General features: G+C 51.7%; 1 protein-coding gene across 2 annotated transcripts in view; it reads right to left on the minus strand.

Annotated features, from left to right (window-relative positions):
• Positions 1-14,420, minus strand: part of RILPL1 (Rab interacting lysosomal protein like 1) — a 60,849-nt gene extending 46,429 nt beyond the window's left edge. The window contains exons 1-2 of one of the 2 annotated variants that reach the window (XM_024257079.3): positions 13,881-14,420; positions 3,358-3,508 (exon numbers count right to left, since the gene is read on the minus strand). In XM_024257079.3, the coding sequence (XP_024112847.1) occupies positions 3,358-3,508; positions 13,881-14,189 (460 nt within the window). In that variant the 5' untranslated portion in view covers positions 14,190-14,420. Of the gene's footprint in view, positions 1-3,357; positions 3,509-13,171 lie in introns of both variants that reach the window. The other variant, XM_063712297.1, reaches the window with a different exon arrangement.
• Positions 14,421-16,778: the final 2,358 nt, after the last annotated feature.

Genomic DNA, 16,778 nt, shown 5'->3' on the forward strand with positions numbered 1-16,778 from the left:
CCGGGCATGGTGGCTCACACCTGTAATCCCTTTGGGAGGCCAAGGTGGGCAGATCACCTGAGGTCAGAACTTCAAGGCCAGCCTGGCCAACATGGTGAAATCCCGTCTCTATTAAAAATACAAATATTAGATGGATGTAGTGGCGCACACCTGTAGTCGCAGCTACTTGGGAGGCTGAGGCAGGAGGATCACTTGAACCTGGGAGGTGGAAGTTGCAGTGAGCCAAGATTGCACTACTGCATTCCAGCCTGGGCGACGGAGTGAGACTCCGTCTCAAAACAAACAAACAAACAAACAAAAAAGTCCTCCTTCTTGGGCTGAAGGAAATCGGGATAGGGTTCCGGGGTCCTCCAGGCCCAGGCTTACTTTGCTGCTAGAAAACTTTCTAATGTCCAAGTCACTGCAGGCAGGGAGACACAGGCCCCAGAATGTGCCTCCTTGCCCTGCCTCCAACCTGGCAAAGCCCAGAACAGGCACAGAGTGGGTACTCCATCAGAGATAAGGGAGACAAAGGGTGAGCAAAGGAATGCATGGCAGGCTTCTGTCTGGAATCGTAAGCTCTTGGGCGGTGGAACACCATGGCGGATCAATCCATGGTGGGCGTGATTTCGGTCTCCCCAACAGCCTTAACCACAGGGTCCCCAGCAGCCCTGGGTCAAAGGGTCCCAGAGAGACAGAAGCCTTCCTTCAGGGAGCTGATTTCAGCCAATCTGGGATCCACTTCTGACTCTGCCACTAACTTGCTGTGTGACCTTGAACAAATCACTCTCCCTCTCTCAGTCTAAACTTTTCTCATCTGTTCAATCAGTAGGTTGGACTGGATAATGATAACCCGTAGTAATAATAGCTAATACTTGCTGACCGTTTTCTATGAACCAGGTAAGATTCTAAGCGGTCTGTACAGATTCATTGATTTTACCCTCATGACAAGCTTATGAGGGAGGTATGGTCATTTCTTCCATTTTTACATGGGGGGCAACTTAGGCACAAGAAGGTCACGTGACTTGATCAAAGTCGCATAGCAGGGAGGTTTCAGGGTCAGGACTCAAACCTGGGCCACCTGGCTCTAGAAACTGCTTAAAATCATGAGAACTTTGTCTTCATTGTTACTAATCAAATCTCAACAAAGGAAATCCAAGGAAAAGAGAATCCAGACCTGGATCAAACTTTTCCTTTTTCCTTGGTTCCCACAGTCCTTTTCAGTGCCATATATGTTTTTATAAATATATATGTATATATACGTATATACGCGTATATATGTATATATACGTATATACGCGTATATACGTATACGTGTATACATATGTATAAACGTATATACGCGTATACATATATACGTATACACGTATACATATGTATATACGCGTATACATATATACGTATACACGTATACATATGTATATACGCGTATACATATATACGTATACACGTATACATATGTATATACGTACACACGTACACACGTATACACGTACACATGTATACACGTATACACGTACACACGTATATATACATGTATATACCATATATACGCATATATACATATACGTATATATACACGTATATATGCGTGTATACATGTATATATGTATATATGCGTATATATGTATATACGCATATATATGTATACGTATATGTACATACTTTTTTTTTTGAGACAGAGTCTTGCTCTGTCGCCCAGGCTGGAGTGCAGTGGTGCGATCTCAGCTCACTGCAACCTCCATCTCCTGGGTTCAAGCAAATCTCCTACCTCAGCCTCCTGAGTAGCTGGGACTACAGGTGCCCGCCTCCACGCCTAGTTAATTTTTCTATTTTTAGTAGAGATGGGGTTTCATCATGTTAGCCAGGCCTCAAACTCCTGACCTCAAATGATCCACCTGCCTCGGCCTCCCAAAGTGCTGCGATTACAGGTGTGAGCCACCGTGTCTGGCCTTTAGTGCCATACTTGATTCTGCAGAGTGGTCACCACACATTCTGAAGTTGGGCACCCACCCCAGGTCCGTCCCCATTCCATCAAACATGAGGAGGAGGCTCATGTGCGGAGCCAAGGAGTTTCTCAGAAGTGTTGACTCTGAGCTTTCCTTGGGGTGAGCTGCAGGAGGCACCCCTGCTTTAGCAGGCAGGAAGCTGCAGGGCTGAGCAGAGCAGGTGCCGCCCACAGCCCTGCCTGGCCCGAATCTTGTGGCCCATTTGTCCTTTTCCCAGCACCAGCAGAGGCCCTGCATGAAGGTTCTAGACAAGTGCTTATCGGATGAGTGACAGTTCAGGGGCTCCAGTGCCATTCAGGTCTGGGATGCTGTCCCAGGCTGCTCACTGGTAAGCATGTGCCTCTGATAAGAGCCTCCAATCTCTTCCCAGCACACTTAGAATAAAATCCAAACCTTAGCCTCTAAGGAGCTACATGACCTGACCCCCTGTGACCTCATCTCCAACCTCCTGAGGTCTCAATCATTTTCTGATACACTAGCCTTCTTTATTTTTTTCATCTTACTGTCGCTCAGGCTGGAGCACAGTGGTATGATCTCAGCTCACTGTGGCCTTGACCTCCTGGGCTCAGGTGATCCTCCTGCCTCAGCCTTCAAGTAGCTCAGACTACAGGTGTGCACCACTGCACCTGGCTTATTTTTTAAAAAATCGTTAGTAGAGACGGGGTCTATGTTAACCAGGCTGGTCTCGAACTCCTGGCCCCAAGTGATCTTCCTGCTTCAGCCTCCCAAAGTGCTGGGATCACAGGTGTGAGCCACCATGCACGGCCTACACCGGCCTTCTTGGTTTCCCTCAAATGCTCATGTCCCAGGGCCTTTGCACGACTGCCCCTGCAACCCCCGACCCAACACATGCAGATATTTGCGTGGCTCACTCTGTTACTTCGTTAGGGTTCAAATGTGACCTCCTCGGAGGCCTTCCCTGATGCCTGTATCCAAAGATGTCCCTACCAAGTCACTCTATCACATGCCCCACTGCCGCTCTCCCAGAGCACAGCCGCCCCCTGGACCTATGGCGTCTGTGTGTTTACATGTTAAGCCCCTTTCTCCTCTGCACAGCACACAAGCTTCCCAAGGGCAGGGTCTCTGTCACGTTTAACACATATCCCAGGGCCAAGAGAGGAGCCTGACAAACAGAGGGGAAGCTGTGACAATTTGCTGAAAGGACCTCTGTGTTACCATCTGTAAACTGAGGCTATGTGACGTTTCTCTGGCAGGGTTATGGTGCGAATCAACACGATACAGAAGGCAAAGGGCTTTGGGAATCATCCAGCACCGCATCAGCATCCAGGGGTGGTGGCGACAATCGGTGATGTGGGCAATGAGAAAAGGAATGGCTGGCCCCCTTGCATTGGCGCCGGCCCCTGCTTACCTTCGTGCTTCTGGAACTCCTCCTCTGAGAAGTTGACATCCTTGTGGGAGAGGTTGGTCATGAGCTGCTTGTTCTCCTCCTGCAGCTGGGCAATCTGGGAGAGGAGGTCCTGCGCCTCCCCTCGCCACACATCCTCCACCAGCTCCAGCTCCTACCAAGGCGAGGGGACAGCGTGGGGTCACTGCCCGCCCAGGGCAGCAGCCCCACCCACCCCGACCCTCAGGGGCAGCTTGGGTTGCTGGGACTTTGGGCCGTGCCCTTCCTCGTGAGAACTGGGCATCACGCAGCTGGGCCGGCAAGGCCACCACGAATCCCATATGGCACCTCTGCAAGAAACAGAAGCCACCCTTCCTTGGGGCAGATGCCTGCATTTATGCTGTTAGGACCTGGCTCAGTTAGAACTGCCCCAAGGACAACCACAAAGCTAGTGCCGCATCTTGGAACTCTCTTCAGAGTAGACAGAGCAGCCCCAGGATACGGGGGTCCTAACGTTCCTAATCTCTGGGGGCACATCCCCTCATCTCTGGACAGACAGTTGGGACAAATCTCTCTCCAAGGGAGCCAGAGGCCTCGAAAATCCTGGGGATGCCGAGGCAGATGGGGCCCCCTGCCCCAGCGTTCCTTAGGTATCTGATCCAGGTATCTCTCCATGGGGTCTTCAACCACTGACTCGACCACCGTGAGCCTCAGTTTCCCTCAGTGGGGGAACCAAAACAAAGGCTCACAAAGTGAATGTGAGGATAAATAAGATCAGCCTATTAAAGGTATTTTGTGGGTGGCTATAGTCAAAGAAATAGCCAATAACAAGTGCTGACAAGGATAGGAAGAAACGAGAACCCTCCTACACTGCTGGTGGGAATGGAAAATGGTGCGGACATTTTGGAAAACACTCCGGCAGTTTCGCAAAAACATTAACACAGCGTTACCATAGGACCCAGCGATTCCAGTCCTTGGATCGGCTCAAGAGGTATGAACACAATGTCCACATGTAAACGAATGCAGGTGAATGTTCCTCGCAGCATTATTCCTAGTAGCCAAAAGGACCCAAGTGTCCATCAGCTGATGAATGGGTAAATAAACATGGCACATCCATACAATGGAACATTATTCGGCCATGAAAAGGAATGAAAGTCTGACATATGCTACAACATAGGTGGGACCCTGAAAACATTATGGAAAGAAGTCAGACACAAAAGGTCACATGCTATATGATCAGTTTTAGAAAATGTCTAATACTGGCAAGTCCATAGAAATAGGAAGCAGACTGGTGGTTGTCTAGAGCCAGAGTGCTAGAGGGGAGACGAGGAATGACTGGGAATGGGTATGGAGTTTCTTTTGGGGGGTGATGAAAATGTTCTAAAATTGATAGTGGCAGGGCGTGGTGGCTCACGCCTGGAATCCCAGCACTTTGGGAGGCCAAGGCAAGCAGATCACTTGAGGTCAGGAGTCCATGACCAGCCTGGCCAACATGGCGAAACCCCGTCTCTACTAAAAATACAAAAATTAGCTGGGTGTGGTGGTGGGCACCTGTAATCCCAGCTACTCAGGAGGCTGAGGCAGGAGAATTACTTGTAGCTGGCAAGCGGAGGTTGTGGTGAGTCAAGATTATGCCACTGCACTCCAGCCTGGGTGACAGAGCGAGACTCTGTCTTGGAAAAAATAATAATAATAAATAAAATAAAATTGATGGTGATCGTGATGACGGCTGCAAAACTCTAAAAACCATTGAAGTGTACACCTTATTTATTTATTTTTAGAGACAGGGTCTTGTTCTGTCACCCAGGCTGGAGTGCAGTGGCACAGTTATAGCTCATTGCAGCCTTGAACTCCTGGACTCAAGTGATCCTCCCACCTCAGCCTCCCAGGAGCTGGGACTAAAGGCTCACGCCACCATGCCTGGCTAATTTTTTTTTTTTTTAGAGATGGGGTATTGCTGGCTGGGCGTGGTGGCTCACACCTGTAACCTCAGCACTTTGGGAGGCCGAGGTGGGCAGATCACTTGAGGTCAGGAGTTCGAGACCAGCCTGACCAATATGGTGAAATCCTGTCTCTACCAAAAATACAAAAAATTAGCCGGGCGTGGTGGCAGGCACCTGTAATCCCAGCTATTCAGGAGGCTGAGGCAGGAGAATTGCTTGAATCTCGGAGGTGGAGGTTGTGGTGAGCTGGGATTGTACCACTGCACTCCAGCCTGGGTGACAGAATGAGACTCTGTCTCAAAAAAAAAAAGAAATGGGGTATTGCTATGTTGCCCAGGCTTGTCTCAACCTCCCGGGCTCAAGAAATCTTCCCACCTTGGCCTCTCAAAGTGCTGGGAGTACAGGCGTGAGCCACCGTGCCCAGCCAGAAGTGTACACTTTAAATGAGTGTTATGGTATCTGAATTATATTGATAAAGCTGATACCCCTGCACCCCTGCAAAGAAAAAACAAGGTATTTGGTAAAACCGTAAGCTAGCTCACAAAGCAGGGTTGCTGTTGTCTCTATAAAACAGTGGCTTAAGGGCCGGGCGCGGTGGCTCACACCTGTAATCCCAGCACTTTGGGAGGCCAAGGCAGGCGGATCACTTGAGGTCAGGAGTTTGAGACCAGCCTGGCCAACATGGCAAAACCCCGTCTCTACTGAAAATACAAAAATTAGCCGGGCATGGTGGTGGGCAGCTGTAATCCCAGCTACTTAGGAAGCTGAGCCAGGAGAACTGCTTGAACCTGGGAGGCAGAGGCTGTAGTGAGTCGAGATCAAGCCACTGCACTCCAGCCTGGGGCACAGAGTGAGACTCCATGTCAAAAAATAAAATAAAAATAAAATAATAAAATAAAATAAATAAAAAATAAAATAAAATAAAATAATGGTTCAAGGCATGGACACTGGAGCCTGCTGACCTAAGTCTGGATCCTGTTTCTGCTGCTTACTAGCTAACGTTGGCGAGTTATTCAGCCTTCTGGTGCCCCACAAATGAGGAAACCAGTGTGGTATCTGCCGGGAAGGGTGGGTGTGAGGATTAAATGGTTACTATAAGTAAAGTGCCTGGAACATGCCCGGCACCCAGAAAGCACTAACAATGTGTGTGCTGATCTCTGTCCCATCCCTACAATCCATCACAAGCGGCCAGGTGGCCGGATGCTAGGCATGGCCTCTGTCCATCTTCTAAATAAGTTCTCAGACCCACCTCCTCTGTCAGAAGCCTGCCGCATTGGGGAAGAGAGGAGTAATAGCCTAGTATTTGCACAGAGGGCGCAAGGTCACCAGGGGAGGTGAAGGGCAGGGCTGGGGTGGAAGTGGTGGTAGAGGGATGGAGAGGGAATGTTTACCTCCCATAAGCAGGTGGGGCCTGGAAGCAGAAAGAGGCTCATCCAGCCCTGTTCCTCTCTGTTTCCAGCTGGCATAGGCTGGGCTCACACAGGGCTCAGAGAGTATTAGTCAAGTGTAACTGGCTGGGGTAGGCAGAATAACGGCTCCTAAAGTCTTCCAAGTCCTAATCCCTGAGAATATGTTACCTTACGTGGCAAAAGGGACTGCGCAGAGATGATTAAGTTAAGGATCTTAGGCATGGCACGGTGGCTCATACCTATAATCCCTGTAATTTAGGAGGCTGAGGTGGGAGCACTGATTTAGGCTAGGAGTTTGAGAACAGCCTGGGCAACATGGCAAAACCCTGACTCTACAAAAAATACAAAAATTAGCTGGGCGTGGTAGTGCACGCCTGTAGTACCAGCTACTTGGGAGGCTGAGGTGGGAGGATCACTTGAGCCTAGGAGTTTAAGGCTGCAGTGAGCTGTGATTGCACCACAGCACTCCAGCCTGGGCAACAGAGCAAGATCCCAACTTTTTTTTTTTTTTTTTTTAAAGGCTCTTGAGGCTGGGCATGATGGCTCACGCCTATAATCCCAGCAATTTGGGAGGCGAAGGCAGGAGGATCACTTGAGGTCAGGAGTTCGAGACCAGCCTGGCCAACACAGCAAAACTCCGTCTACTAAAAATACAAAAATTAGCTGGGCATGGTGGGGTGCACCTGAAATCCTAGCTACTCAGGAGCGCCTCTGCCTGGCCGCCCCGTCTGGGAAATGAGGAGCGCCTCTGCCCAGCCGCCCCGTCTGGGAAGTAAGGAGCGCCTCTGCCCGGCCGCCCCGTCTGGGAAGTGAGGAGCGCCTCTGCCCGGCCGCCACCCTGTCTGGGAAGTGAGGAGCGCCTCTGCCCGGCCGCCACCCTGTCTGGGAAGTGAGGAGCGCCTCTGCCCGGCCGCCACCCTGTCTGGGAAGTGAGGAGTGCCTCTGCCTGGCCGCTGTGCAATCTTCCAAGTGTGAAGTGACAGCCTTTCTGCAGGTGTACCCAACAGCTCCGAAGAGACAGCGACCATCGAGAACAGGCCATGATGATGATGGCGGTTTTGTCAAAAAGAAAAGGGGGAAATGTGGGGAAAAGAAAGAGAGATCAGATCGTTACTGTGTCTGTGTAGAAAGAAGTAGACATAGGAGACTCCATTTTGTTCTATACTAAGAAAAATTCTTCTGCCTTGGGATGCTGTTAATCTATAACCTTACCCCCAACCCCGTGCTCTCTGAAACATGTGCTGTGTCAACTCAGGGTTAAATGGATTAAGGGCGGCGCAAGATGTGCTTTGTTAAACAGATGCTTGAAGGCAGCATGCTCTTTAAGAGTCATCACCACTCCCTAATCTCAAGTACCCAGGGACACAAACACTGTGGAAGGCCGCAAGGACCTCTGCCTAGGAAAACCAGAGACCTTTATTCACATGTTTATCTGCTGACCTTCTCTCCACTATTATCCTATGACCCTGCCACATCCCCCTCTCCGAGAAACACCCAAGAATGATCGATAAATACTTAAAAAAAAAAAAAGAAAGAAATCCTAGCTACTCAGCAGGCTGAGGCATGAGAATCACTTGAACCTGGGAGGCAGAGGTTACAGTGAGCCGAGGGAGGCAGAGGGAGCCGAGATCATGCCACTGCACTCCAGCCTGGGCGACAGAGTGAAACTGTGTCTCAAAAAAAAAAAAAAAAGCTCGTGAGATGGGGAGATGATTCTGGATTATCTGGATGGATTATCTGGTGGGCCGATGTCATGCCAGGGTCTTCATAAGAGGAAGGCAGGTCAGCATTAGAGGAATATCAGGAAGATGGGAAGAAGCTATGCTGCGGGCTTTGAAGATGGAGGAAGGGGCCACAAGCCAGGGAATGCAGAGTCCCTAAGTTGGGGAAGGCAAAGAAATGGATCCTCCTCCACAGCCCCCCAAAGGAGTGGTGCCTTCCCAACACCTTGATTTGAACTCAGTGAGAGCCATTTCCGACTTCTGACGTCCGGAAATTTCTCCAGTATTATTTATATTGATATTACACATATGCCTCCATAATACTGTATGACATTGTATCCATAATATTGAATTATCCAGTTCAATAAGACAATACGTTTCTGGCCAGGCGTGGTGGGTCACGCCTATAATCCTAGTACTTTGGGAGGCTGAGGCAGGAGAATCACTTGAGTCCAGGAGTCTGTGGCCAGCCTGGGCAACATGGCAAGACCCCGTCTCTGCTAAAAATTAAGCCGGGTATGGTGGCGCATGCCTGCAGTCAAGCTACTTGGGAAGCTGAGGAGGAAGGATCGCTTGAGCCCAGGAGGCTGAAGCTGCAGTGAGCCATGGTCACGCCACGGCACGCCAGCCTGGGCAACAGAGTGAGATGCTGTCTCAAAAAAAAAAAAAAAAAAAAAAAAAGATAACACATTTCTGCCGTTTTGAGCCACTAAGTTTGTGTTGATTTTTGTTTTTGTTTTTTTTGAGACGGAGTCTCGCTCTCTCGCCCAGGCTGGAGTGCAGTGGCGTGATCTCTGCTCACTGCAAGCTCCGCCTCCCGGGTTCACGCCATTCTCCTGCCTCAGCCTCCTGAGTAGCTGGGACCACAGACACCCGCCACCACGCCCAGCTAATTTTTTGTATTTTTAGTAGAGACGGGGTTTCACTGTGTTAGCCAGGATGGTCTCGATCTCCTGACCTCGTGATCCGCCCGCCTCGGCCTCCCAAAGTGCTGGGATTACAAGCTTGAGCCACCGCGCCCGACCAGTTTGTGTTGATTTGTTACAGCAGCCACAGGGGATGAATATATACTTTAACCCTCAGTTCTTTTTTTTTTTTTCTTCTCTCAATGAACTGAACTTGATGCTGGGGTTCCTGATTCTTGCCTCTGAGTTGACCACTCAGAATCTCATGCTGCCTCCATACCAGCCAAGTGGCTCTCCAGAGAAGTCAGCCCTGATCAATCATCTCCTTCACGTTCTTCCCTCAGCACCAAGAGTCCTCAAATTCCTCATCCGAGCCTACAAGCCCCGGCACCTTCCTGATTCATCTCCCAGTCCTCTTCCTCACTCACTCTGCTCCAGCCACACCGACTCTGTGTTCTTTGAACATGCCAAGTGCATTCCTACCTCAGTACCTTTGCACTAGCCACGTCTTCTGCCTAGAATGCCTCTCCCCCAGATCAATCTGTGGCTGGATCCTATCCTTCATTCAGATCTCAGCTCAGATGTCACCTCCTCAGGGAAGCCTTCCTGACTGCCCCATCTGTTAGACCACCACCCTAGTCAGTCTCTTTCATGTCTCCCAGTCTTATTTTCTTTGTGGCACTTATCATAAGCTGATTTTTTTTTTCTGAGACAAAGTCTCACTCTGTTGCTCAGGCTGGAGTGCAGTGACATGATCTCGGCTCAATGGAACCTTCACCTCCCAGGTTCAAGCGATTCTCCTGCCTCTGCCTCCTGAGGTGCGCGCCACCACACCCAGCTACTTTTTGTATTTTTAGTAGAGATGAGGTTTCACCATGTTGGCCAGGATGGTCTCGACCTCCTGACCTCAAGTGATCCAGCTGCCTCGGCCTCCCAAAGTGCTGGGATTACAGGTGTGAACCACCGCGCCCAGCCTGTTTTTTTTTTTTTAATTTTCTTGGCTAGGCACAGTGGCTCATGCCCGTAGTCCCAGCACTTTGGGAGGACAAGACAGGAGGACTGCTTGAGCCCAAGAGTTCAAGACTAGCCTGGGCAACATAGTGACACCTTGTCTCTAAAGGAAAAAAAAATTACAGTGTGCCTGTAGTCTTAGCTACTCAGGAGGCTGAGGCAGGAGGATCACTTGAATCCAAGTGTTCAGTGCTGCAGGGAGCTATGATGCCATCATTGCCCTCTGGCCTGGATGACAGAGTACGTCCCTGACTCAAAAAAAAAACAAAAAAAAAACAAAAAAAAAACCTATCTCCTCCTCATGCTAGAATAATTGCACTATCCCATGGAAAGTCAGTAGCCACACATGGCTGTTGAGCGTTTGACATGTGGCTGGTCTGAGTGGAAATGTGCAGCAGGGGTTAAAGACACACCAGATTTCAAAGATGTAGTAGGGAAAAAAGAGTGCAGAATATCAAATGATAAGTTTTTATACTGATTACATGTTGAAATGAAAATATTTTGGATCTACTGGGTTCCATAAGATATATTAAAATTAACCTCACTGGTTTGTTGCTGTTGTTGTTGTTTTTTGAGACAGAGTCTCACTCTGTCACCCAGGCTGGAGTGCAATGGTGTGATTTTGACTCGCTGCAATCTCTGCCTCCCGGGTTCAAGCGATTATCCTGCCTCAGCCTCCTGAATAGCTGGGATTATAGGCACCTGCCACCATGCCTGGCTAATTTTTGTATTTTTAGTAGAAATGGGGTTTCGCCATATTAGCCAAGCTGGTCTTGAATTCCTGACCTCAAGTGATCCACCCGCCTTGGCCCCCCAAAGTACTGGGATTACAAGTGTGAGCCACCGCGCCCGGCCAACTTCACTGTTTTTTATTAACGTGGCAAAGCTGCATAATATTTCTATGGTATAGCACTACACTAAAAAGTCAGGCTCATCAGGGCCAAGGCCTCATCTATCATGGTCATTACTGTCTTCCCAGTACCCAGAACACCGCATGGCACACAGCAGGTTCTCAGTAAATATATTCGCTGAATGAGTGAATGAATAGCATAGTCTGGTATGTTACGTGCGAGTGTATCAGCCCAGCCATTGCTTTCTAGAATTTATTTGTGTTTTCCCTTTCTTCCCTGTTACCCGCCTGCTGCGTGACATGAGACTTTGCTTTTTTCTGCAGAGCCATGGCACCAAGAAGGGCACTGTGCTCGCTATGGCCTGTCATCAGGGTTGCAGACTGAGCAATGAGACAGAACATGACACAACTGTGGCCTGCATCTGAGTGATGAGTGGAAGTGAGTGAGTGGGTCTACTGGGAGGAGGAGTAGGGGGAAGAAAGTGTATGTCCTTTACAGGAGCCATAATTGCTGAAAGAGAGAGAGAAAAGGAAGAAGGGGGAGGGAAGAAGAAGGGGAAAGGGAAGAGGAATGGAGGTGGACAGACTAAACCAGGACATGCCAAAAAGATTTTTGTGGAAATATCACCTTGAAGAGCCTTTGAGACTCTGCAGGAAAAAAAAAAAAATCATTCAAGTCTCTCTCCATCCCAAGAATGTGAAGTAAAGGGATCTGGGGCTGGGGTGGGAAAAGAATTGCATCCTTGATTTAGAGAGGTCATCCTCAATGTAAGTCAACAAGCCCTGGCCCTGAGCGCACGGTGTTCACTTCCCAGCTGAACGTGTTCCAGAGGCAACAAGTGCAGATGCTGAGAATTCCATGTGACTTCAGACCTGGTGGCCTCCGATGGCTTCCAAGGATTTCTCCCAGCTCCCCCGCAACAGAACTAAAGAGCCCTAGTTGGGGGACAGTATAGGTGCCAGGACTTCTGTGTGATCTGGTCAAAGCCCCTTGGTCCCTGTTAATAAGAGGCGCCACACGAGAGAATCCAAGGTCCCTTGTCTCCTTGACCCTCCATGAGAGATGGAGGCCTCTAGGGTAGGAGTAGAGGTGCTTGGGGTGGGGACGGTTTCCTAATATGAGGCTGTGAGCACCTCAGTGAATGTCTCTCCAGGCCTAAAAAGAATTTTAACACTTGTAAAGCCCTTGCTATGGGCAGGCTCTGTCCTGAACACTTTATATGTATTTATATTAACTCTTTAAACCTCATCACATTCTACTGGGGATACTATTACTATCCCATTTTAGAACTGAGGAGAATGAAGCACAGAGATGCTGGGTGATTTGCCCAAGATCGCACAGCCTGCAAGTGGTAGGGTTTGAAACCAGGCTGTCTAGCTCCAAAGTCCCAGCTTCTAGGAGTCTTGAAATTAATTACACGTCAAAGCATTTTCAGGCTCCCAGAGTGACCTTGGAAATGCTGCTCAACTCTTGGGAGCCTGAGTTTCCTTCCTGCCCCTAGGGCATAGGGACCCACGAGGACGAGCACAGTCAAACATGGCAATGGTGCTGTTACCTACCTGTGGGTCTGCCCTCAGGTTAAGGGTTCAGACCGAGCTTTGGCTATTTTACTCCAAAACACAGAGATCCATCAAGGTACACAATAAGGGATGGCCTGCCCCTGAGGTTCAGAGAGGCCAACTGTATTTCCTGAGGCTGAACAGCAAGCTGGAGACTGCTCAGGCACCCTGATCCCCCAAGGAAAGGTGTTTCCTCCCATTCTCAGTCTGAAGGGGCTGCCAAGAGCATCCCTGGCTGAGGTTAGGGCAGGAAACCACATGTCTTTCACTTCCTTTTCTCCAGGAACCTCGTCTGGACTCCAGGCCCAGTGGGGAGGCCCTGATTCAGAGAGACTCCTGATCACAGGGCAGAGGCTTAGCCTTAAAGCCACCCCAAATCATCCCTTTCCCCCAATTCAAACAGGGTGGGGAGGAGACACGGGGGCTGGGACTCTCTCACCACTAATTTGGGACAAATTCCTCCTCTCACTGTGGCCCTCGGTGTCTTCATCTGTAAAATGAAGACAGTCTCTATAGAGTCCTGTGAGGATTAAGGATAAAATCAGAGGAGAGAACACAGGCTACCACAGGTTCATAAGCTAGGGGAGTCCCGCGAAGAAAGTTGCAAATATGAACCCGGAGACTGGGGGTCAGGAAGCTCAGTGGCTGGAGGTCACATTCCCTTTGCTCTGGGGAGACTGGGGGTGGGGGGTGAAGAAAGGGTCCTGGGCCTGATGTCACATCTTCTTGGGTAACTCAGGAGGGCAAGAGGTTTATTTCATGTCTGGAAAAGAATAATACTGTCTAAGCACTTAGCTTATATGGTCCCATTTATTCTTCTAAGGTGGGTCCTATTATGATTACCATTTGACAGGTGAGGAAATAAAGCACAGAGAGGTTAAGTAACTTACCCAAAGTCACACAGCTATTAAACGGTACAGGTGGGATTGGAACTCCAGAGAACAGCTCTTAATCTCTCGGGTGGTATCTGCCAGCCACCCCTGGTCGGGCAAAAGAAGGCCAGGGCCTCCCTCCCTCCCCACGTCGGGTCTCCTCTGGTCCGGTCCCTGAACACACACACATGTGCACCCACAGCTGCCCAATGCGGAAGAGCCCTTGGGTCCCCGCGGTCCCACTGCCCGGACGGACAGACCGAGGCCGCCGCCCACCTTCTGGTGCTTGCGCTCCTTCTCGATGCGGTCCATCCTCTCCAGGCGCAGGCGGTCCAGCTCCAGGCGCAGCTCGTCCAGCTCGGGCGCGACGTGGTGGCGGCTGACCAGCACCTCCAGGATCTCCAGGACGCGCACGACCTTGGGCATGAGGCGCGCGATGGCCTCGCAGCCGTGCTGGTCGATGACCCGCTCGAACTCGTGGCCCACAAGCGACGCGATGTCGTACACGTCCATGACGGTCAGCTCGGCCACGTTCTTCTCCAGAGCCGACTCGGCCGCCAGCGCCGACCCCCGCTCCTCCTCCATGGCCGCCCTCCTGGCCTGTCCCCCGCCCCGCAAACTCGTGCAACTCCCAAACTTGCCGCTGTCGAGGGCCGGGCCGGCCGGGCCCAGCCTGGGCCGCGGGCGGGAGCGCTCAGCGGGCGCCGGGGCGAGGGCGCAGCGGGCAGCGGGCGCGGGCGCGGGTACGGGCGGCGGCGCGGGGTGTGCGGGCCCGGGGTCTGGGCGCCCGGCTCGGCCCGGAGCTGCTCCCGAGTGGGCGGCGGCGGCGGCGGCGGCGGGGAGGGCGCGCGCGTGCGCAGGCCCGCGGCGCCTCCCAAGTTGGGATCCGAGTTGCGCTCAATGGAGCCGGGCCGGGCGCCCCGGGGCGGTGCTGGCCTGAGGGGCGGCCGCGCGCGGGGCCCGAGAAAAAGGGCGGCCCGCGGCTCCTCCGGGAAACTTTGGCGGCGGCGGCGGCGGCGCGGCCGGGTGACCGCTTCCCCACAGGGAGGCCGCGCGCCCCGCCCCGATCCCGGCCTGGCCAGGGGCGCGCCCGCTTTCTGCCGCCCGGGGACGCCCCGGGAACCCTCCCCCAGCGCCGACTCCGCGGCCTGCACCCCAGGCCCCCCTCTCCAGCCGCCGCACCCGCGGCGCCCCTCACCCGTGCCCCGGCCGCCCCTCCCCCGCCCGGCGCTGACTCCTCCCACCACCCGGCCGCCGGGAAGGGTCCAGGCCGCCCCGGGAGAGGGGGCCGGGGGCGCTGGTCTCGCGGGACGATTCGCTGCTCCGGGGAAGGGCCCCGGCCTTGGAGAGGGATGGAGGGGTCACGAGGAGGTCCCCGGGCTGGGGCTTCTCCCGGGAAGAGAACGGGGATTCCCCCCCGGCCCGCAGACACTCCGCGCAGACCCGGCCACCAGGCGGACTTGCAGAGGCGCCCGGAGAGGGCCCGACGTGTCGAGGAATGCTGGATCCCCGGAGCCCCAGGGCGCTCCTCCCCGAGCCACATCCATCATTGGCTCCTTGTGACATGAACGCCACTTCACAGTAGAGCGAAGCCCGCTTGGCATTCCAGCACCACGAGTTTTCTTGTCCCAAGGCCCCCTGTCCATTTGGGCTGGCCAAATCCACTTGTCCATCAGACCCCCTCCCACTCCCGGGAGAACCTTTCCTGAACCCAGAACCCATCCACCCTTCCCGCCCCCCACGCAGGAGTTAAGGACCCCCTTGCAAACTCACAGTCCCCTGCTTGCCCCATCAGAATTGCTCTTAGCATCCTGAGTTTTCAACGTGTGGTTGCAGATAGGTTTCCACCGTCTGATCTTAGCTTCTTGAGGGAAGAAATCTTAATGCCCTTGTAGCCATAAAGCACACCCCAACGTGGCACGTATTGATTAAAAATCTAAAAGTTGGCCGGGCGCGGTGGCTCACGCCTGTAATCCCAGAACTTTGGGAGGCCGAGGCGGGCGGATCACCTGAGGTAGGGAGTTCAAGACCGGCCTGACCCACATGGAGAAACGCCGTCTCTACTAAAAACACAAAATTAGCTGAGCGTGGTGGCACATGCCTGTAATCCCAGCTACTCAGGAGGCTGAGGCAGGAGAATCTCTTGAACCCGGGAGGCGGAGGTTGCGGTGAGCTGATATCGCGCCATTTGCACTCACCTGGGCAACAAGAGCAAAACTTAGTCTCAAAAAAAAAAAAAGTTTTTTTATTTGATTTTTTCATAGAGACAAGGGTCTCGCTATGTTGCCGAGGCTGGCCTTAAACCCCTAGACTTGAGCGATCCTCCTGCCTCGACCTCCCCAAAGTGTTGGGATTACGGGCGTGAGCCACCGTGCCTGGCCCCAAATTCTAAAAGTTTAAAATGTATTGAGTATTTGCTTTACGTGTAGTTAAAAAATATGCAGTGTTCACTATGTGCCAAACGTTATTCTAAGTGCTTTACTAATATTACCTCATTTAATTCTGACTCCATCGCTTCCCAAAGCATGGCCTAAGGATGGCTGGGGGTCCCCAGTACCCAAAGGGTCTCTGGGAGGTTGTCCCTTTCTCCAGCTGGGAGTCAGTGTCAGGCTGGGTGTTCCTCATATTCTCAACACGAAACAGCGGATTACAGTGGACCGTGCAGAAGCGGAGTTGAGGCACCAGCTCCCTTCTAATGAGCAAGACGCTAGAGACTTCTAAAAGCATAAACCAATACCATTGCTGACAAGATTTTTTTTTTATTTTTTATTTTGGAGCATAGCGTTATTTTTATTTAAAAAGTACGTATGGGCTGGGTGCAATTGCTCATGCCTGTAATCCTAGCACTTTGGGAGGCTGAGGTGGGAGGATTTCTTGAGTTCAGGAGTTCGAGACCAGCTTGGACAATATAGTGAGAACATCCCCCTCCCTGTCTCTATTAAAAAAATTAAAAATTAAAAAATTGGCCAGGTGCGGTGGCTCATGCCTGTAATCCCAGCACTTTGGGAGACTGAAGTGGACGAGGTCAGGAGTTCAAGACCAGCCTGGCCAAGATGGTGAAACCCCGTCTCTACTAAAAATACAAAAATTAGCTGGGCGTGGTGGTGCATGCCTGTAATCCCAGCTACTTGGGAAGCTGAGGCAGAGAATTGCTTAAACCCAGGAGGCAGAGGT

The sequence above is a fragment of the Pongo abelii genome, chromosome 10, assembly GCF_028885655.2.
Source record: "Pongo abelii isolate AG06213 chromosome 10, NHGRI_mPonAbe1-v2.0_pri, whole genome shotgun sequence".
NCBI classification, from domain to species: domain Eukaryota; kingdom Metazoa; phylum Chordata; class Mammalia; order Primates; family Hominidae; genus Pongo; species Pongo abelii.